The sequence below is a fragment of the Arabidopsis thaliana genome, chromosome 3 (assembly GCF_000001735.4).
Source record: "Arabidopsis thaliana chromosome 3, partial sequence".
NCBI lineage: Eukaryota > Viridiplantae > Streptophyta > Magnoliopsida > Brassicales > Brassicaceae > Arabidopsis > Arabidopsis thaliana.
This window is the reverse complement of record NC_003074.8, coordinates 21,941,670-21,963,343: the sequence shown is the minus strand read 5'-3', so window position 1 is coordinate 21,963,343 and position 21,674 is coordinate 21,941,670. Positions and strand designations below refer to the sequence as shown.

At 38.2% G+C, this 21,674-nt stretch overlaps 6 protein-coding genes and 1 non-coding gene across 12 annotated transcripts; 3 read left to right on the top strand and 4 right to left on the bottom strand.

Moving 5' to 3' along the window:
• The first annotated feature begins 163 nt into the window (after positions 1-163).
• On the top strand, positions 164-3,698 carry CR4 (crinkly4). The gene has a single exon (NM_115804.4). It carries the CDS (start codon positions 786-788, stop codon positions 3,471-3,473), a length of 2,688 nt encoding a protein of 895 aa, NP_191501.1. The 5' UTR covers positions 164-785; the 3' UTR covers positions 3,474-3,698.
• Positions 3,699-3,763: 65 nt separating this feature from the next.
• On the bottom strand, positions 3,764-3,834 carry AT3G59415. The gene has a single exon. It is a non-coding gene; the product is annotated as a tRNA-Thr (tRNA).
• Positions 3,835-3,933: 99 nt separating this feature from the next.
• Positions 3,934-14,493, bottom strand: GCN2 (protein kinase family protein). Of its 5 annotated transcripts, none has more exons than NM_001339969.1 (29): positions 13,520-14,493; positions 12,645-13,121; positions 12,223-12,297; positions 12,057-12,116; positions 11,869-11,974; positions 11,672-11,776; positions 11,116-11,520; positions 10,622-10,840; positions 10,448-10,534; positions 10,252-10,363; positions 9,783-9,900; positions 9,336-9,390; positions 8,987-9,156; positions 8,486-8,670; positions 8,039-8,187; positions 7,677-7,926; positions 7,100-7,373; positions 6,935-7,028; positions 6,554-6,634; positions 6,356-6,412; positions 6,011-6,142; positions 5,834-5,917; positions 5,618-5,726; positions 5,415-5,551; positions 5,094-5,201; positions 4,773-4,858; positions 4,599-4,701; positions 4,377-4,505; positions 3,934-4,303 (listed from the first exon to the last, which is right to left on the bottom strand). In NM_001339969.1, the coding sequence occupies exons 2-29, from the start codon at positions 12,767-12,769 to the stop codon at positions 4,193-4,195; spliced, it is 3,726 nt and encodes a 1,241-aa protein (NP_001326041.1). In that variant the 5' UTR covers positions 12,770-13,121; positions 13,520-14,493; the 3' UTR covers positions 3,934-4,192. The 5 variants fall into 5 exon arrangements, with proteins under 5 accessions (NP_001326041.1, NP_191500.2, NP_001326042.1 ...); NM_001203206.1 differs by lacking the exon at positions 13,520-14,493 and adding an exon at positions 12,423-12,494 and having other exon boundaries at positions 4,078-4,303; positions 12,645-13,156; NM_115803.3 differs by lacking the exon at positions 13,520-14,493 and having other exon boundaries at positions 3,955-4,303; positions 12,645-13,127.
• GUN4 (protein GENOMES UNCOUPLED 4) lies at positions 13,548-14,843 on the top strand. The gene has a single exon (NM_115802.4). The coding sequence runs from the start codon at positions 13,666-13,668 to the stop codon at positions 14,461-14,463; it is 798 nt and encodes a 265-aa protein (NP_191499.1). The 5' UTR covers positions 13,548-13,665; the 3' UTR covers positions 14,464-14,843.
• Positions 14,844-14,971: 128 nt separating this feature from the next.
• On the bottom strand, positions 14,972-17,258 carry AT3G59390 (glycosyltransferase family protein). Of its 2 annotated transcripts, NM_115801.4 has the most exons (12): positions 17,099-17,258; positions 16,937-17,013; positions 16,757-16,832; positions 16,576-16,648; positions 16,432-16,483; positions 16,279-16,340; positions 15,998-16,061; positions 15,853-15,910; positions 15,674-15,760; positions 15,428-15,521; positions 15,172-15,270; positions 14,972-15,002 (listed from the first exon to the last, which is right to left on the bottom strand). In NM_115801.4, exons 1-11 carry the CDS (start codon positions 17,182-17,184, stop codon positions 15,178-15,180), a joined length of 822 nt encoding a protein of 273 aa, NP_191498.2. In that variant the 5' UTR covers positions 17,185-17,258; the 3' UTR covers positions 14,972-15,002; positions 15,172-15,177. The 2 variants fall into 2 exon arrangements, with proteins under 2 accessions (NP_191498.2, NP_974460.1); NM_202731.3 differs by lacking the exon at positions 14,972-15,002 and having other exon boundaries at positions 15,026-15,270.
• A 78-nt stretch (positions 17,259-17,336) lies between these two features.
• FTA (farnesyltransferase A) lies at positions 17,337-19,174 on the bottom strand. The gene is made up of 5 exons (NM_115800.6): positions 18,911-19,174; positions 18,665-18,774; positions 18,274-18,394; positions 18,093-18,188; positions 17,337-17,991 (listed from the first exon to the last, which is right to left on the bottom strand). Exons 1-5 carry the CDS (start codon positions 19,133-19,135, stop codon positions 17,563-17,565), a joined length of 981 nt encoding a protein of 326 aa, NP_567084.1. The 5' UTR covers positions 19,136-19,174; the 3' UTR covers positions 17,337-17,562.
• Positions 19,175-20,772: 1,598 nt separating this feature from the next.
• On the top strand, positions 20,773-21,579 carry AT3G59370 (Vacuolar calcium-binding protein-like protein). The gene is made up of 2 exons (NM_115799.4): positions 20,773-20,826; positions 21,012-21,579. Exons 1-2 carry the CDS (start codon positions 20,812-20,814, stop codon positions 21,282-21,284), a joined length of 288 nt encoding a protein of 95 aa, NP_191496.1. The 5' UTR covers positions 20,773-20,811; the 3' UTR covers positions 21,285-21,579.
• The last annotated feature ends 95 nt before the right edge of the window (positions 21,580-21,674 follow it).

Sequence of the window (21,674 nt, the reverse complement as noted above, 5' to 3'; positions counted from 1 at the left end):
ACTTGACATAAAACTTTTTGGGTTAGATTGCACAAATTTGGGAAGAATGGGGAAAAATTCGAATAAATAAATAAAAAAGTAAAAAAAAACGAGAAAGCAAGAAGAGAAAATTTGGTAACATTAACTCTTTAATATTAAATGGCGTCACCTACATTTGCCATTATTCAGAAGCAGCAGTTTTGGTCGCATTTAATGCCATCTCAGTACTTCATGACTCTCTCTTTGATAAGCTCCATGTCTCTCTCTTCTCTCTTTCTCTTTTGGTTTCTCAAGATTTTCATGAGCTACTGTTGAATGTATAACTCTAGCTCCTACTTTCATTACCCAATTACTCTCTCAACACTTCTTTAGTCGGCAGAAAAGATTTTTTTTTTGAGAAGCTTAGCTTCAAAGGGTCTTTGGAGGATGTTATGATGTTGTTACCTTGCGGTCTGAGATCTGAAAGGAGTAAGTGTTTTTGTTTTCGTTGCAGAAGAACAGAGAGACAAGAGGTCCTTCTTTGACTTGGTTGTCTGAATTTTCCACTTCAAGATTGTTTCCTACATCTCCGGAGATTGTCTGGCTGACGAGTCCTTTGTTTCTTCGTCACTAATTCAGCTCTCATTGTTTGTAATTTCTATTCTTTTAGTTATTGCATGCCCTTGATTGCAGTTCCACAGTTTTTGTGAACTTCGTGTGACTCGTTTGCTATTTACTAATCAAGGGTCATACTCTTAGTCACTCTGTGGAATGTCTCAGAAAGTGAAGACAGTAACTAAGAAGCGTGTGTGTTGACTTTGAAAAGAATGAGAATGTTCGAAACGAGAGCAAGGGAATGGATTCTCCTTGTAAAGCTTGTGCTTTTCACTAGTATATGGCAGCTTGCTTCAGCTCTTGGTTCAATGTCTTCAATTGCAATTTCTTATGGAGAAGGTGGTTCTGTATTCTGTGGTCTGAAGTCTGATGGGTCTCATCTTGTGGTTTGCTACGGATCGAACTCAGCAATCCTCTATGGGACTCCTGGTCATCTCCAGTTCATCGGTTTAACGGGTGGAGATGGGTTTATGTGTGGGCTTCTGATGCTATCTCATCAGCCTTATTGTTGGGGAAACAGTGCATTTATTCAAATGGGAGTTCCTCAACCAATGACCAAAGGAGCTGAGTATTTAGAAGTTAGTGCTGGTGATTACCATCTTTGTGGTTTGAGGAAGCCAATAGTGGGAAGAAGAAAGAACAGCAACATTATTTCCTCTTCTCTTGTTGATTGTTGGGGTTACAATATGACAAGAAACTTTGTCTTTGATAAGCAGTTACATTCGCTTTCGGCTGGTTCGGAGTTCAACTGCGCGCTGTCCTCTAAAGATAAGTCGGTTTTCTGTTGGGGAGATGAGAATAGTAGTCAAGTAATCAGTTTAATCCCCAAGGAAAAAAAGTTTCAGAAAATTGCAGCTGGTGGATACCATGTTTGTGGCATTCTTGACGGGTTGGAATCGCGAGTGCTATGTTGGGGAAAGAGCTTAGAGTTCGAAGAGGAGGTTACAGGGACTTCTACAGAAGAAAAGATTCTTGATTTACCACCAAAAGAGCCACTCTTAGCAGTGGTAGGTGGGAAGTTTTATGCTTGTGGAATCAAACGCTATGATCATAGTGCGGTCTGTTGGGGTTTTTTCGTGAACAGGAGTACACCTGCTCCTACAGGTATCGGCTTTTATGATCTTGCAGCGGGGAATTACTTCACTTGCGGAGTTCTCACAGGGACTTCTATGTCACCTGTTTGTTGGGGTCTTGGTTTCCCTGCTTCTATCCCTTTAGCTGTCTCACCAGGACTCTGTATAGACACTCCTTGTCCACCAGGAACTCATGAACTCAGTAACCAAGAAAACTCGCCTTGCAAATTTACTGGCTCTCACATTTGCTTGCCCTGTAGCACCAGTTGCCCTCCTGGAATGTATCAGAAAAGCGTATGCACAGAGAGATCTGATCAAGTTTGTGTTTACAACTGCTCCAGTTGTTCCTCACATGATTGCTCCTCAAACTGCTCTTCTTCGGCTACCAGTGGAGGCAAGGAAAAAGGAAAGTTTTGGTCACTGCAGCTACCTATTGCAACTGCAGAGATTGGATTTGCTCTATTTTTGGTAGCGGTTGTCTCGATAACAGCGGCTTTATACATTAGGTACAGATTGAGGAATTGTAGGTGCTCAGAAAATGATACAAGGTCTTCTAAAGATTCAGCCTTTACGAAAGATAATGGCAAAATCCGTCCGGATCTTGATGAGCTGCAAAAGCGCAGAAGGGCTAGAGTTTTCACTTATGAGGAACTTGAAAAAGCCGCTGATGGATTCAAAGAAGAATCAATAGTGGGGAAAGGGAGTTTCTCATGTGTGTACAAAGGAGTACTGAGAGATGGAACCACTGTTGCAGTGAAGAGAGCGATAATGTCATCAGACAAACAGAAGAATTCAAATGAGTTTCGCACGGAGCTTGATCTGTTATCAAGACTCAACCATGCTCATCTTCTTAGCCTTCTTGGATACTGTGAAGAATGTGGAGAAAGGCTTTTAGTTTATGAGTTTATGGCACACGGCTCACTGCACAACCATCTTCATGGAAAGAACAAGGCCTTGAAAGAGCAACTAGATTGGGTCAAAAGAGTAACGATTGCTGTCCAAGCTGCTAGAGGAATCGAATACTTGCATGGTTACGCTTGCCCTCCCGTGATTCACCGGGATATTAAATCATCAAACATTCTTATAGATGAAGAACACAATGCTCGAGTAGCTGATTTTGGTCTCTCCTTACTTGGTCCTGTCGATAGCGGCTCTCCTTTGGCAGAACTACCAGCAGGAACTCTCGGTTACCTTGATCCCGAGTACTATCGACTTCACTATCTCACAACCAAATCCGATGTCTACAGCTTTGGAGTCCTGCTTCTCGAGATCCTAAGCGGAAGAAAAGCCATTGACATGCACTACGAAGAAGGGAACATAGTAGAATGGGCAGTTCCTTTGATCAAAGCAGGAGATATAAACGCACTCTTGGACCCGGTCTTGAAACATCCATCTGAAATCGAAGCTTTGAAAAGAATCGTGAGTGTGGCTTGCAAATGCGTGAGAATGAGAGGGAAAGATAGACCATCAATGGATAAAGTGACAACAGCATTGGAACGAGCGCTTGCACAGCTAATGGGAAACCCGAGCAGTGAGCAGCCAATATTACCAACAGAAGTGGTTCTTGGGAGCAGCAGAATGCACAAGAAGTCATGGAGGATCGGTTCAAAAAGGTCTGGTTCCGAGAACACGGAATTCAGAGGCGGATCATGGATAACATTCCCGAGCGTGACATCATCGCAGAGGAGGAAATCATCGGCATCTGAAGGAGATGTCGCAGAGGAGGAGGATGAAGGGAGGAAGCAACAAGAAGCATTGAGGAGTCTTGAGGAAGAGATAGGGCCAGCTTCTCCTGGACAGAGCTTGTTCTTGCATCATAATTTCTGAAAACAAGTGTCTGTTTTCTCAAGTCTTTAGTAACTAATGACATATATAAGATATTTTACTCTGATGTATAATGTGTTCCTTAAGGCAGGAAAGTAACAAAGAGGCAGAGAGACTCTTCAAGCAAGAATGTATCAAGTTTTTTTTTCAACTAATTATTACAAAGTTCTTTTGTATAAGTGAACCTGGTTATTTATTATTGTACTAGTGGTTTTTACCTGTTGATTACTGTCAATGGTCAATAATAACAAACAAATACAATAAGTAGTTAAAAGGAGAGGAAAATAAAAAAGTGCCACACGCAGGATCGAACTACGGACCTTCAGTTTACAAGACTGACGCTCTACCACTGAGCTATACGGGCTTTTGTTCCACGCATTTCACTAAGTCTGTAAGTACTTTGTAACATTATGCCATATTGCCATTTGATATCGACAACAACCTAAGGACAAAAAACATATGATTCCATGATTATTCATGCATTATCCATCCCAATTTATCCCACTAAAATTTCTAATCATATTCATTTACATGTTAACCATTTGCACCCTCAGTTTCAGTAGTATTAAACTGATGTGAGGTTGGGCTAGTGTACACATATGAATGTAACTGACCAATACCAAGATATATGCACATTAAGATTGTGAATGATCAAAATTTGTGACTGTTGAGTGGCAAATAATATTTTCACCAAGCAAAAAGTGGCTCTTTATTTACTCTCTTTAGCTCCAAACAGAGGGGTTTCTAAATTGAACAGCCATTGCATCCAGCAGAAATTTGACAAGTTCTTCTCTTCCTACCACTTTCTCCTTCTTCAGTTCAAGGTGACGAACCTGCAAACCACAAATTTACTGGTCATTTTCACGGCTTTCTTCAATAGTAAGCAGAACATGATGTATTTATTACCTTTACAAACTCTATTTGATTTTGAGCTACTCCAGACTCTGTGATGATCACTAGACATTTGATTTCATGTTCATTTGCATATTCGTACTGCTCAGTAAGACTTGGATCAGGTGTTGGAACAAACTCAGCCTGCCAATGCATACATGTAAATGTTATTAGTTGGTAACACAAATGATATGTCCAAACAGATCTATCAACATAACATATTCAAGCTTTCTTCACCTTTATACTTTTTTCCCATAGTTCCGCAACTAGTTCCATGCGCTGGACCAGTAAACCACCACCTCCTCTTGAACAAACAAGTACACTGGTGCTGACTTCATTTCTGCAGTTCAATACAAATTAGCGAGGTGTTTCCATTTAAGATCATGAAAAAGATTCAGAAGGACAATGAACCTAATAGGCCTTAGATCCATAGGAAGATGCTGAAATATTGTCTCCAGTGCAAGACTAACTCCAACAGCACCAGGGAGGTTCATTTTCTGGATCCAATAACAAAAATAATAATAAAAACTTTTCAATAACATATTTTACCATCCTCTTGCACTCAACTTTCACAGTGACACTAGTAGATAAGAGGATAAATTTCACTTCCCGGTTTTCAGTTCATACACTGATACCATGATAAGTATCTTTTACGTGAATAATCATTTATCAATGCTACATATCCTATAGCTTCTCTCCATGCAAGATGAAAAATACGTGGAAAGAACTTACATGTTCACGATCACACACTTCCTGCACCAACCAATCATAACGACCACCAACAGCAAGTAAAACGCCATCATTAGATGTCCCAGAGCTATTTTCTTTGGTTAAGAAAACCTGACAAACATTTGTATGAAGTTCGCAGATGTTAAACATACAGTCATATAGCAGAATCAACAACAATCTATGCATCAACTAAGCATCTATGCAGAACCCATCTCTTCACCTGTTACCAGAGTAAGTAATTCAATCATTGTAAACAACGCATTAAGCTATAAAACATCCAAAAGCCTAACAAAGACCCAAAAAAGCCCCACAATTCACTTGTACCTGAAAAAACAAATTCCGGTGATAACTTTCAGTTGGTGGCATCAGAACATCAATATGAACATGCTCTTCTATCCTCCAGACTCTCAGGTAGGTTAAGAGGTTTGACAACTCATCGAGTGCTTTGCGGGTAGGTCTATCTGCAGCAGATGGAACCAATTATAATCTGCTTCACAAATTTAGGAGTGGCGAAAGTTGGATCGTACCAGCACGCAGAGCCCCTCTTAAACGAGGAAGTGCTTGATCTGCATCTCCACAAAACCTTGAAGCAACAGTCTGCAGTCTATTGACAACAGCTTCAGGTAACTTCAACTCCTGGTAAGCAGGAGATTCCCGAGTAAGACAAAGTACACTATAATATTGGTATGTGGCATGTTACTATGATTGCCAACCATGTATAGGGTTATTGTGTAGCCTCAAACCTGAAGAAGTTGACGCCTTATGAAAACCCATTTTAGCTTCCGCTCAGATGACTGAGGACGCAAGGATCCCATCATGGAAAGAAGCTTCAATTGAAAAACAGGAAAAAGAATTGGTCAAGATACCGATATAAACCATTGATACAATGACCCATATCCTTGAACTAACAATAACCATACCTCTGCAACCTTTCGTCTATGCTCTGCCTTAATTCCTGCCCAGGACCAAATCGCATCCAGCAAATCTCCATGATTCAAATGAATGTCACAAGATCCGCGATGAAAGATGTGGGTTGTGATGTCTACTATCACCTGTAAAGTTAATGGATTAAAACGGTGCAGGAGATGTAAGCTCTCTGTAGGAAAATGCATAAGGCAAAATAATTGTTCAGTTTCACGTTAGTTTCCCAGAAACACCATCACAACACTTACTACATTTCCTCCAAAAGTTGGCAGTGTGACTTATAAACATGTAATGATCATTACTCGATATAAAAATAGATTCGTTCCATTTGTGTCTCGCACCTTGAGAACTTCTGCCTCTGTCAGGGATAGTGTGCCTCCAACAATGTCAAAGTCCGCCTATTGGCAATCAAACATCAAAACCTTTATAAGCATATGCTCTTTTTTCACAGAGAAAATAAAAGGTAAAATGGACAGCCAGCATTTATCTTATACTATATTGGCCAGAAATTATATTAGCAGAGTGTGCGACCACAATACCTGAAGACACGGATTTGGTGGAGAATGGCCAATTGCTCTCCTGTAGACATGAGATATTTCATATCGCTTGAATGAGGATTTCTGCATTGCAAAATTGAAGTGTGCCAAATTAGACAAATAAAGCAAGAAATTAAAACCAAAGATTTCATGTAAGGGTAGCTATGACTTGCTCAGAATTCACTTTGCAACTTTCTCAATGTCAAGTTTACACTTTGTATAAATTGTCCTATATTCATAAAAAGCTGCTCTCTAAGACAGTTCTTGGTCCAATTTGGTTGAACTTCACATCTGATTTGGAAATAATCTTATATAGAAATTAGTGAGCACTTTTCTGCTTAACATACAAGAAAAAGAAGGGCGATATACATAACAACACAGGACCTGATTTACGCTTATCCAATGCACAAAAGGCAGTCGTAGCTCATAGCATAGTTCAAGCATATCTCCTCCATTGGTCAAAAGCTTTACAGTTTTCCTTTAGAGGGAAGATAAAAGATAGATCAAGATCTAGTTTGAGTGACAGGTAATGGATAGCAACAAGGATACCTGCTAAACTGGGGGCAATCACTAAGTAAGCGCATTGGTATGACCTCTAGATGCTTCGCACAATGCTGCCTAAAGACTTCTTTTGTTATTTCAACAACATAATCACGAAGCTCTGTATTTATCTCTGTGTATTGAATATAACTATCATCTGCACAGAGTCTCGATCTACTAGACTGATGGCTTTTCATCTCTAATACTTCTTCATCAAATATCACACTTACTACTCTATCATAAACACTTGAATCTTCAGAAGTTTGCATTATTCTTAGAATATCTGAAATTTAGAAAAGAAAGGGTTACTTGTTAAGAAAGAATCAGCATTTCATCAAATAAAAGAGAACATACACACTACTAACACCAACTCAAAATTTGTATACGTTATAAGCAAATGACAGGTCCGAATTAATAGCAATTGTAGTCAGCCAGTTTACGAATTGTAACTTTAGCGGAATGGAGACAGAACAAGACTATGTGTTGTTAGCCTTACTAGAAAAACATCACAGATCAGATGAAAACCTCAAACGACCAAGAACATTCATATGAAGTTGACACAAATAGAGAACTGCAAAGAACTCACTGTCCAGTAACTCAGATTCCATTCTGGGAGGAAATGCATGCTTAAGAAGTTCTGTGGCAGAGGGACGATCAGATGGACTTGGAGACATCAAACGCCGCAGTAGAGACGCCTGTTCGGGAAATTCATTTACCCATTTGAGAGGTAGCTCCCCTTTCAGCTTCAGGTTAGTTAAAATAACGTGTCTCTCCATGGCGGTTCCAAAAGGATGCCAAAGTTCAAAGAACACAACCCCTAAGCTATACATGTCGGCCTGCAATTCAACACATCATTTAGAAACACACAGATATAAGACGAAATAATAAAAACCTGAGGACCAAAAGAAAAGGTATATACAAGCATTTAAGGCACCAACAGCTACTAACCTTTTCATCAATCTTAGGCCAATCTTGCTCAATTTCAGGTGCTGTGTAAAAGTAAGTACCAGCTTGACCAGTACTATCGACTCCGCTTCCAGCCACATCCGTAGAGAAACCCCCATCTTGATCCAACTGTTCCAGCTTCAAGAACTTTGCTGATAAAGTAAGAAAATGCAATATTTTCGTTTTTGTTTTCCATACCACAGTTAAATACTCACAGTATAATGAGATGATTAGATTGATTCTTTTATTTAAAGACTTGAACAACATAGTAAAATTCATGCATCAAAATACCCTCACGACTTTAAAATGATAAAAAGCAGAAATCAAGCATGGCAAGGAACCTACCTTCGTTATGTTACTAGAGAGGTTTAAGTCTATTCAGAAAAGCATGTGAACAACAGACATACCAAGAAATTGAAGCAAATAATAGCATTAGGTAGGGAAGCATACCAAGACCAAAATCCCCAATTTTAATATCATTCCGAGCGTCAAAGAAAATATTGTTAGGTGTAAAATCCCGATGAATTATTCCTTGTCCATGGATATGAGCTAAGCCTTCCACAATTTGGCGAATTAAATGCCATGCAAAGTCTTTGTCGAAGTGGTTATATGATTCAAAAACCTGGCGGAGAGTCCTTGAACATAACATGAACAAAAAAAGTAAGAAGAGAAGAGAAGAAAGAACCCAAAGCTAAGACAACAAAAAATAACAATACTATACAGATCGAGGAGAAATGTACTGATCCGCGATTTCATGAAAATATCAGACATTTTGGATCATTTTAATCTAAGTTTTTCTTGGACAAGCGTGGGACACAGGGGAACTTAGAAGTTAGAAATAATTAATAACTCACAATGTCAAAAATCAATGACGCTACATCTGTGTTTTAACAGCTCACTATATGTGTGGGGTGAAATAATGAGTTTAGATAGGGCTTTTAAAATCTTTACCTGGGACAATATTCCATTTGAATATATAGATAAGTCGACTCAAGATTATTGTCCTGCTCAGGAATTTCAGTTGACACTGCACCTGAGTAGCTGAACATTGAACTCCCTGCAGTTTTTGATCCCCAATTTGCGCCAGCAAAGGGATCAACAACTCCTGTTTCGAACCAGGCCTATTTTCATGAAAATTAATATCATTAACAAACAGAACATAGGCAAAAGGAATAGCACTAAGCAGCAGAAATTCAATGACAATATGTAGGTACACGTGGCTGGTATCCAATTTGAAGATATCTCACTGAATGTAGTCATTAATCAGTAGAAAGTTCAGAAGAGCAGAAAGGACCTTTACCTGATAGTAACGTACAACATGCTGATGCTGCAAACGGGAAAGTGTTGCTACTTCTCTGAGTACCTCATAACGAGCACATGTAAAAACAGATTTAGCATTATACTCTAAACCGATCTAAACCATCAGTTATAGAGTATCTTATCCTCCCCAGATACAGCCTACACTAGAGTTTTAAAGCCGAGGCCATAAAGCCTGGTTTGCAGCAAACACAGTTGCAAGTAAAAAAAGTATAGAGCACATATATACGCAGATGAAGAACATGTTAATCCAGATCTCCACCACTTGCTTAAAGAGCATAGATAATTTCCAAGAAGCCCTTGCCAGGTGGCATAACATTTAGCTAATATTAACACAGAAAAACACCCCAAGATGGCACAGAGATCTTTAAATTGCTTTAAGTATATATGTTGGTCCAAATGTACTCACTATGAACAGTTTCTCACTTACCGAACTATCCGACTGTTGACAGGTATCTCTTTGTCCTTCAGTCGAATTTTCTTCACTGCATATTGTCTTCCATCCAGTTTATTTTTGCACAACACAACGTGGCCGAAACCACCTTGGCCTGCCAATCATAGAGTTTCAGCAGAGAGCAAGAAGGAAAACTACTTCCTCTAAACAAAATTGCAGAACAAATAAAATGTTGAGAAAGTGGACGTAACTCTAGCAGAGACAGTTTTCTGCAGAAGTACACATCTAAATAACTAATGAGTAACAAATAACATCTTATAAACCTTTGAGCAAAGACACTACTGAATTTGATCTTCTACACCTAAAACTGGAAAGAGAGAGAGAGAGAGAGAGAGAGAGAGAGAGAGAGAGAGAGAGAGAGAGAGAGAGAGAGAGAGAGAGAGAGAGAGAGAGAGAGAGAGAGAGAGAGAGAGAGAGAGAGAGAAAAGCATAGTGGAGAATGTACCAAGGGGTTTCAACTCTTCAAAATCATTGAGATATCGCGAGCTTGGGAGTGATGCATTTGGCTCGCAAGAATCAGAAGGTGGCTCCCAAAACTGAGGAACACTGGTTGAGGCCTTGAAAGATAACATCAATCAGATGCATTACATGAAACTCAAATAAGTAAATAATAACAATGAAGTGTGCCAAGGGATACGTACCATGTTTTGATTGAATGCATGTTCAAAGGTTCTATTAAAGTCTGGAGATGATTTGGAAGCTAAATCCAACACTTCTTCAGACAATATCTGAAATGGTTTAACATAGTTTTGGGGGAAAAAATGAAGAAACTTCCCTCGATGGATAAAAAAAATACAATTATCCAAAAGACTTACACCAAGCTCATGCAGTTCATCAGTTATCTGAGGTAATGCATCAGCCAAAGGTCCTCGGGAAGTGCAAGCTACTCGAAGTAAATGGACCATCAACAGATCTTTCTTGCTAATCTGAGGCACTTGATCTTGAGCTAAGGAATCAGAAGACCATGACCCCAGCGACTCACTTTCGGAGTTAGTGCTGTCATCTTCAGCTGTATCATCTTGAAGATTTGATTCCTGCTAAGAGAAACAAAAATATGCAAGCAACAACAACATTCAGCAACCAAAAGTAGATGCATACTTGAGAGGAGGTATATGACTCTTATTACTTAATTCTGGTTTTGTTGGTCAGGATACGCTAGTTATCTCTAACCAAAAGAAAACGTGCAGCCCCATTCACATAAATTCTAATTAGATTATTTCTGGAGTAGTGTCTCATATGAAAGGACCAGAGGCCAATATCTTAAAAAGGAAAAAAGGGATTGAGCTAAAACAGATGGACCTCCCCTCACCTTCTTCTCATTTTGGAATAATCCAGATTCCACATCGTCAGTAGATTTACTTGAGTCAAAAGAAGAGATGCTTGTATCATCAACATTCTCCTCTTGAACAGTATTCAGTTTGGCAATGGGAGCAGGCAGTGCAACTTCTTCTTTAGCATGGTCTTCAAATCGCTTCAGATTCTTGTCTGGCTTCTGATGCAAAATTCTTGAAGTGTCTAGTGGGTGAGATTGTACTGAAGATACGATTCCCCTATTTTCATCTGGAGTCAGACTCCAATTTCTTGCATCTTCCAAGCCACTAAATAGGTCTATAAAACCATACACAAAAGGTCCACCAGAACAGGATTTTGCTATATTTGAAAGCATAGGTTGCTCAATGAACTGAGTGCTTCGATGTGCAGTCAAGCATGGAACCTTCAGAAAGAAATAATAACACTATTGTTACAGGAAGAATGACCAATGCAAATAGATACGTGATGCAATAAATTTTCTTTTTACCAGCACTTAACAAGAGACAAGGATACTGTTGTTAGGCATAAACAGTCATTTGGGTGAATATACTTACAGATTCCTCATCATGACTTTCCGGAATGATTTCTGATAAAAACTCTTGAGCAGCCTCCACCAGGTTGAATATCATAACCCGACCTTCACGAGCATTGGAATTTGCCTGCATAGAATATAATTTTTTGAGTACCTTGTGTCAGCATAGAGCACTTCTGAATACCATAGAGTATATCATTATAGAAAATATTCCCATGCCTGGTCCTCGAGAAGAGATAAAAGCTTCTCAGCATCAGCTGTTGTCAACCCTTGTTCTGGAGTAATCTGAAGCTTGGGGCACTTGTAAGGATATCCTGGTAAGCACCTAAAAGGACAAACTAGTTAGAAGAAGTAATAAAAAGATGAACATGTTAATTATTTCATAATTTCGGAAAGAAGATACTCACCTAACTATAAGCATAGCAGATATGTCGGTGTCTTCATATCCCATGTCCTTTGAGTACGGCCTACTCGAATTACAAGGACCTTGGTGAATCAGACGCATTTACATGCACAAAAAAGAAAAATCACAACAGCTAAACTTGAATGCAAACATGTTGATCAGAAGAAAACCTGAGCTTGATTGCTATTTGCGGAGGCGAACGCGAATCAGAAACAACTTTGCAGTCCTCTTGAAATATTGCAGAGCTGATAACATGAAAACAAAAACCGATACTTCTTAGTTCTTACTATTAGAATTCATATAGAGACTCATTCTTTTCCTGATTTCGTTGTGGTGTTAATTAAAACTGCTCGTCTTTAACAACATTTACAAATAATTGCTATTGTTTTTCCCTGTAACATCTGAACGATCAAATCCCATAATCCCAACATTTACACAATTTCTAATCACAGCACAACTTTAAAGGTCATAGCAACTTCTATCATGCCCCTCCAAATCAAAAATTAACCACAAATCATCAAAAACCCTAAATCTCACATTGCCTAAATAACTCGTTTCACAAAATTCACAGAAATTAAAAGTTCAAACTTACAGAGCAGTGATCTCCTCAGATAGAAGTTCATTATCTTCATCAGCATTAGATCCATGGTCTTTCAGCTGACCCCTTCTTCCGCTACCTCCTCGTTTCTTCTTTTTCTTCGAACTGCTGCGACCCATTTCCTCAGCCCCAAAACACGCCTTAATCAATCTGCTCTTTCAATCAAACACCTTATCCTCCGATCGAAGAATCACCACAATCTACCAAAACCCAACTCCTTATAACAAGTTCTTCGTCAATCGCCACCGTTTCTCACAACTCCCGCCAAACAGTTTCGATCTAAGAATTTCAAAAAATGGCGACGGTGACTGCCAGCACTAACAAAACCTTCGATTACTTTTCTCTACTTGATCCCGGCGTAAAGAATTTTGAAAAATCGCTCTCAGTGATTGTTTTATATAAGTCTCAATGACGAAAAAATCATCGACGGCTCTTCTTCAAAGATGGCGCCATCAGAGTTCTATGTTGATCCTGTCCAGCACAAACATTCAAAACGCCGTCGTATTTGTATCAAATGATAATGGGCCTATTTATACGCCAATGAGTTTAAAGGCCCATTATAGATAGGTCAATCTGTGATGTTACAAAAATGTGACGTCGAAAAATAGCTTTATAACAGTGTTTTGACCGATATTGATTTCTTTTAAAACAACAAAAATATGTTTTTAAAAACCTTAATATCTACTTTCAAACAATAACGATAACGAGAGAAATGACGTAGACATGAAATTTGATATCAAAAACAATATAGTATGTACATTAATATTCTTAGAAATTAGTGTGAAAAAAAAGAAATGAATCCCTAAAAATCTTATTTTTTCCAAATTAAAATGCAAAATGAAAGTATAGAGAAAAAGAGAAAATCAAACCTGAGCCATAAGTGACCAATCAGAATCGACCCCGCTTAGTAGTTCCTGATTTTCCACACACCTTATCTTTCTCTTCTTCTTTAACCTCTCCAACTTCACTCTCTATCTTCCCCTGACGTGACTCTTCTCTCTCTTCCTCTCCATCAATGGCGACCACAAACTCTCTCCACCACCACCACCACTCCTCTCCTTCTTACACACACCACCGCAACAATCTCCATTGCCAATCTCACTTCGGACCAACTTCTCTTTCCCTCAAACAACCCACTTCCGCCGCAACATTCTCACTAATCTGCTCTGCTTCTTCCACCTCCTCCTCCACCACCGCCGTATCTGCCGTTTCAACCACAAACGCCTCCGCCACAACTGCCGAAACCGCGACCATATTCGACGTTCTGGAGAACCATCTCGTCAATCAAAACTTCAGACAAGCCGACGAGGAGACACGGAGATTACTCATTCAGATATCCGGAGAAGCCGCCGTGAAACGTGGCTACGTTTTCTTCTCCGAGGTGAAAACAATCTCCCCCGAAGATCTTCAAGCTATCGACAATCTATGGATTAAACACAGTGATGGTAGATTCGGATACAGCGTGCAACGCAAAATCTGGTTAAAAGTGAAGAAAGATTTCACAAGATTCTTCGTTAAAGTTGAGTGGATGAAGCTTCTTGACACAGAGGTTGTTCAATACAATTACAGAGCGTTTCCTGACGAATTCAAGTGGGAGCTTAACGATGAAACGCCTTTAGGACACTTACCGCTCACAAACGCCTTGAGAGGAACGCAGCTTCTGAAATGCGTTTTAAGCCATCCTGCGTTTGCGACAGCTGATGATAACAGTGGAGAAACAGAAGACGAGCTTAACAGAGGTGTTGCGGTGGCTAAGGAACAGGCAGGAGTAGGAGCAGACAAAAGAGTGTTTAAAACAAATTACAGCTTCTGATGTCTTTCTCCTTCTTTTTTTTTTTTTTTTAATATTGATTTTCTGATATTGTGAAAGTATAAACAAATCTCTGTAATCATATCATTAATTAAATCGGATTTCTCTTCAATGTCAGTTCCATTGTGATTATGGATGTATGAACAAAGCCAGATCATTAGTTAATGAATAAAAAAAAACATGACTCTTTCTTGGTTGATCAATGTGAAATTCATAAGTTCTGCAGATCTTAAGAACATGAAACTAATGTAGTTACTCTTGGACAGATCAAATCTGAAACAACAATTCGAACTCCACCAGCTGGTTCTTAAGGCCTTCTCTTGTGTTGTTGTTGCTGTCCTCTTAGGTGATTTGGTGAAAGAGAGATTAAGGATAAATACAAAGTTGGGATTTTGGCTCTGTTCAAGAAAGCTGCACCTCATATAATGAGCAATGTGTGACAAAGATCTAATGAATACGTTGCTGCCTCTGTAGCCTTGTAGTTAATTCTCAGTGTAGGCCATACACGTTACACGATGTGGACAGATGCTTTTTCTCTCATTCTGTGGTATTCAATGAATAAACGTTTTAGTAGTTAAACTATAATATATTGAACCGTGCATGTATATGTCAACAATGTGTTCTTTCACCATGAGAAAATTACATGATCAGAGCATTCTAAAACTGCTACAATAAGGAGGAAAAAAGTATGGCATAAGTCTTAATACTGACTAGCTTCTAGGCACATGGGCAGAGTCGTCGGGTGTGTTGGTGTGAACCGTCACAGGAAAGCAATGATTGTGTCCGGGTATACAAACACGCGCCTGGATACTGCAGACCAAGAAAATAAACACACACATATGGAATCACTCAGTTTATGAACAAGATTCAAAAATTGAGTCAGGAGAAGCAATGTAAATAAATTATTTCACTGAGGATTCAGGAACTTAAAGGGCGCATAAAAGAGAAAAAAAAAAAGATGAAATACCAAATCTCTCGGCGCATCTTCGACAACTTCAGCAGGTTGGTCAGCCCCGGCACTTGCTAAACACGACCCTTTGCAGTTCATGTATCTTTTCATACTAAGCAAACAAAGAAGAAGAGAAAGAACTATGTGAACACCAACAAAATTGCCAGTTTTTAATCTATTCTATATAGAAATCTCTGAAACATGACTTGATAGTTGGCTTAAAAGATTGACTCTGGTAAAATAGTTGCTTAAGAAGAGACTTACACGTCACACTGGTTTAGAAGTGAGAGTTTATTCATCACACACAATTGTCCACGTGATTTGCAAACTGCATCGCATGAATCTCCTTGACTGTGAAACCAATCCAATAGAGAAGAGTCTAAGAGTATGGTCTCCACAAGAGCATATACAATTCAAACCTCTAGAGCAGTGAAGGGTGTTACCTTCCGACAATAACGTCAATACCAAGAAGTCTTGTTTCAACTTGTGTAAGATTAGCACCTGTTTTCAATTATTTGATGCATGTGATAGGGTATTTCGACATTTAAACGATATGCAAAAGAAAAAAAGTAAGCTATTGAGGTTAACCTGAAGCATTTGATGTCAGAGAAAAACAATGGTGAAACTCGCTGTGGTAAGCATTTTCGTGAACCTGGACGTTAAGGAAACAAAATATACATCTCACTGTTTAGAGCTATCCGTATTGATTATCCAGTTTCATTAGACTTTCAAGAGCATTCCATCATTTTCAGATAAAACCTTAACTTCCACACTACATTGATCCAATTCATGACATAACCTCAAGAAACATGCCAGGAAAAGAACAATCAAAGCCTTTTTAGGTGAAACAATAACAGTATATCGCTTACCACACTCTCAGAGTTATGCCGGCATCTCCCGGCACAAAAATCAAATACACTCTTGTAAGTCCCTGCCAAAGAGGAAAAATTGGCCATCTTGCAAATGCAAACACTTTTATGCGGTGGTTTAAGAATCGAAGCTGCTGTAAAACGACAAGTTACCTGATGTAGCCGGCTTTGCAACTTTGACCTTAACCACCTTCTCAAGAAGCGTCTGCAGAAGATAAGTGCTCATAAGCAAAAAAAAAAAGATGAAGCGAGAACAGAGAAAAATCTGGAAAAAAAATCAAAGATTCCATTGAATACCTGAGACGGATTCAAGCAGCAAGAAACGCAAAATTCATAAGAGTTGCAGCATTGTGAAAGTATGTTGCATCCACTTCAAGCGAAACCACAAAACAAAGAAGTCTGATTAAGAACACATCAGTTTTAATGAAACCTATAAGTCCGTGATCAAAGGCTATGATCGTCTTAAAAATTGACTCACTGACAAGAGAATCTTTCTCCTTTCCATGGACAACAACGAGTTCGAGATTCCAATGACAAAGCATCACACACATTGCCTGCAAGTTGCAACAACAAACCATTCATGGATCACCAAATCTAAGTCGAAAGAGATTCAAAATGTTCAAAAAGGTGAATCTTTCCAAGAGTGGAAATCGCTAACCTTCATCATCGGAGATCAAGTATCTTCCTTGGACAGTTGTTCTGCAACTCCGCTCTTCCAAAAATCCGATATCCTTCCTGCAAATTCATTCGAAAATCTCAAGGAAATGAAACTAAGCGGGACAATTCATAGAAGCAATGGTTGTTACCCAAAATTAATCACCTAATTGCAGAAACTCTCAACGGAAATAAGAAACCCATGATAAGTAGAAGAACGAGGAACAGCAGACTAAACCCAGATTTGGACATAATTCTTGTCGGAGAAAGAACCAATCTTTCGACCAAATCACGCTTCCGACTTCGACCACTTCAGAAACTTTTTTTTTAATCTTATGAATTAGTATAGTTTTGTCGTTAAAATTGAATTGGGGAAATCCGCGAGCCAAACCAAAACCCGGTTTCGGTTTTGATCTTCCGGTTATCGAGAGAGCAATGCGTTTAGTCAAAGTGTGTGATGCAAAATCATTCTTGAGAAAGCTTCTCTGAATATCACAAGGCGAAGGAAACTGAGAAATCAAGATTGTTTTGATACATGTTAACATGAACATGTGATTCATAAATAAGCAGTACATACGTAAAAACTAATAATCAAGTCTTTTTCAAGTGTGATTTTGGGGCGTCACATATTCAAATTGCTGCCACTGTAATCTTGCTCTTCCTCCATGCCCAATAGTTAGCTCTTACAGGATCTACACGACCAAGAATAGTACACACCAAATTGGCCAAGTTAGTCTCTGGTTCTTCATTAGCTAGAGCTCTCACTGAGTCTTTATGCTCGTTGGTTGGTCTCAGTCCATCACATAGAAGATCCAAAAGGGTGCTCAGAGCGAATCCATGGAAGCAATCTGTGCGGGATAGAACATTCAAACAGACTGAGGAAACACTTGGATCACTAATCCAGGATTCTTTGTCGTCTTTGTAAAGAGCTTTTAGGTATCGCCATGAGCTCTCGTTTGCAGGATTGGTTAAAATGGCTTTGATTGTGTAGCTTACTTCAGATTCTCTCATGGCTTCTAGGCCTCCCAACAAAGGAGATTGGGTGATGACATAATACCTCTGTCAGATTAAGGGAATGAGATTATACAAATAGGTGACAGAATCGGCAATTGATAGATTAGAGATACAGAATTTCGTATGTGTATCAACGATCAAGTTACCTGATTCCAGGCGGAATTGTTAAAGACGTCAGCTTCAAGGAGCTCGTGACAGTAATCGAGCTCATCTTCCCATCCTCCTAATGCCCGTAGTGTCCACTGCAGATTGTTTCCATATTATCAAACAAAAAGATATGCAATGATACCCCAAGTGAATGCTTTAACAAGGTTTGAGATCGCAAACCTGCCTATGTGACCAAGCATGATAATGTTTGGCATCAAGTGAAAGTACTCTACGGGTAAATTCAAGTTCTCTCCCTGCAACATCAGGACCCAGTTTCTCTGCAACCCATCGCCGATGATGCCTAGAGAAAAGGAAAACATAGAGCAGAAGCATGGACCATCAAACTCAAAACAAACAACCAAGGGTTTTAACGTTGTATAATCAGCAGATATGAGACACTATGAACTTAACAATGTGTACAAGAACAAACTTTCATCTATGGAGAAGTAGAATATACATTTATTGATTCAAAATTATTCATCAGACAATTTTCAAAAGTATAACTCACTCATAGACTTTCATGATCAAAAGCACATAGATCAAACAAGGTGTGAAAAGGTATGAACTTTACCACAGTTGGTAGTTCTTAGAGTTATCCTCAGCAATGCGTTCGATGAACTCGAGTTCTTCAAACAAGTCGTGATTAAGGGCCTCGAGTACTAGGCGCCTGAAATGCCACACCTTCAAAGGTAAACAAAAATATCGGTAAGACTAAAAATTGAAGCAACAAGGACCAATAAAAGACTAAAATCCATCAAATTTCAAAACCATAAGAGTTCAGATAGTTGTTGATTATATGAATTATAAGATTGATTACTGTGTAGTTGCCGGAGTTTAAGAGGAGGGTTTCTTCCGTGAGTCGTAGTGCGCGAGGAGATCGCTCGTCGGAAAAGTAAATCGCACGGAAGTAATCCATAGTCTCGCGGAACTCTTCCTTGTAGGCAATTGGCACCACTGGATTCGGACCATCGTCCTGAGTCAATGGGACCACGTCTGACCACTCCAATCGTTGGCTCAGTGGCACGGTCTCGTCGAAATTCATGTTCCCCGACTCCGATCCAAAGTCGAAAACCGAAGACTCCATGAAAAGTTGAAAACTAATTAGGGGAGGGGTAATGGGCTTTTAAGCCCAAACCACAATTCTACTATGATATCCTTTTTTGGCCCATTTTTAAAAATAACCACTTTCTTAACCAAAATGACTAAATTAATCATCATCAAATCTAATGAGAACATGTAGTTAGAAACCAAAACTTACCCACCTAAATTTTAAGTGCCAAAATTTTATTTTCTCTGTTTTTTCCCGCCAAAAAATTGCATTTAAAGTCTTTCTAATTTTGTTTAGAACCCTTAAAAAACCATTGTAAATCCTTTAAAAATTCTTAGAAAATCCTAGTAAAGTTTTTTAAAGCTTTGTAAAATTGTTAAAAACTCTTGTAAACCATTTTAAAACTTATTAAAATCCTTATAAAGTTTTTAAATATACATGTAAATACTTTAAAATCCTTTTTAAAACATTTTTTCAATATTTTAGAATCCTTATAAATCATTTAAAACCATTGTAAAATATATTTTAAGGGTTTAAAAGGCTTTAAATAATATATACAACAAGGATAATTTTAAGAGTTTAAAAAAAAAAAAAAAAATTTTTTGAGAGTTTTGAAAGCATTTACAAAAGTTTTCAAATGACTTTAAAAGGAATTATAAAAGTTTTAAAATCCTTTAAAATCATTGTAAATCCTTTTAAAACTCTTAAAAAAAGGCTTGTAAATATTTTTTAAATCCTTGTACTTAAAGCATTGTATAACAGCATAGAGGCCTTACTATTCACCATTACATCAAGAAGAAGCCCGTAATGGTGAAGAAGAGGTGACAGCTGCTATTATTGTCAATGGTTTGAAAGATGAACGAACTCTTTCATTAACCAAGGAAATGTTTAGGAGTTAAGATCATGAATCAACATTTTGGTGTTCTAGTTTTAGCTTCAGATATCGTATTGATTAATCCTTGATTAATCAGCACCCTCAGCTTTAGCAACACCTTTGTCGATCTTTCGATCCTTTCTCTCCCGATTGTACTGCTTGCAACCAACAATATTCAACAACCAAAAGTATATGCATATGCATACTTGACAGGAGGTAAATGACTCTTATTGCTTAATCATGGTCCCAACTCAACACATGATTAATAAGACCTAAACAATCGATTAATGAAGATTAAGTAATGATTTTTCACAAGAGCTGAGGAATAACAAAAACAATATTTTATTTTGTACTTTTTAAAAATATGAAAAAATTCCTAAAATAAAATTTACAGTATGTATATAACTTTACAACTTATTTTAAAGTAAAAATTCGTAAAACTATATTTTTTTTTAAGTCATAGCTTTATTTTTTAAAAAATAAAAATCACAGTATAAGACTTTACAGCTTATATAAAGTAACAGCTACCCTCTAAAGCCCTCTCCAGTCACCCCATACTATGTGGGCATGAGGTGTAAAATAGTACAATTGCTTTTATATATAAGCAAAAAAAAGGTTCGTTCATGTGCAATAATCATCATCATGGTTCTTTCAAAAAACTAATAATTTTATCTTAATAGATATTTAGTTTGAAAAAACATTATTGTAAACGGTTTGCTTCTACTATAAATACCTCTCATCTTGATCAAATCTCTTCATACACCAAAGCATCACATACACTATATTTTCCTTCGAAATGGCCACCGTTGAGGTATATATTCTCTTTATTTTTATTTTGTCAAACTATAAACCTGTATCTATGGTTCATATTCGTTGTTAATATATATATATATATATATCATGTATCTAGAAATCTATGTCTATCAAGTGATATGGACTATTCGCCGTTTAAACGGCATGCATTTTTTCGTTTAATAAGTGTGTTTTCGCTTACAGGTTGAACACGTGACTTCAGTAGCAGTAGAGATCGTTGAGACGGAGGTGAATCAACACCCGGAAGAAGTGTTTGTGGAAGATGCAGAGAAGACAAATGAGGATGAAGAAGAGAAGGCAGCAGTGATCACTGAAACTCCAACAGTTGTGGAGGAGGAGAAGAAAGCTGAAGAAGTGACTGAAACTCCGGAGGAGAAGAAGACTGAGGCGTTGGAGGAGAAACAGACTGAAGTTGCGGCTGCTGAGGAAGTCGCCGTCGAGAAGGCCAAGGAGTAAAGAGGAAGGAAGAAGCTCTATATGACCGACCTTTTTCGATCTCATATCGTTTTCTGTTTATTTTATTTTATCAACATTTCACCTTTCTTTCGTGTTGAAGAGCCCATCTTGTTTGAACTGTTTATGTTTTTTTGGTCTCATATCGTTTTTTGTGTGATTACATGAACATAGTATTGTAGTCGTAAATCAACAGAAGCTAGACAGAACCCAACAAGAAACAATTTAAACAAGCTTGGGCTCTTCAACACGAAACAGTACCGCCAAATTATACACAAATTTCATCAAAACAAACAAATTAAACAAGTCATAATTTATCTATGTATGGGGAATATCATTTTGAGATAGATATAGATAGAGCTACAAAAACAAGTTAATATCTAGTACTAAAAG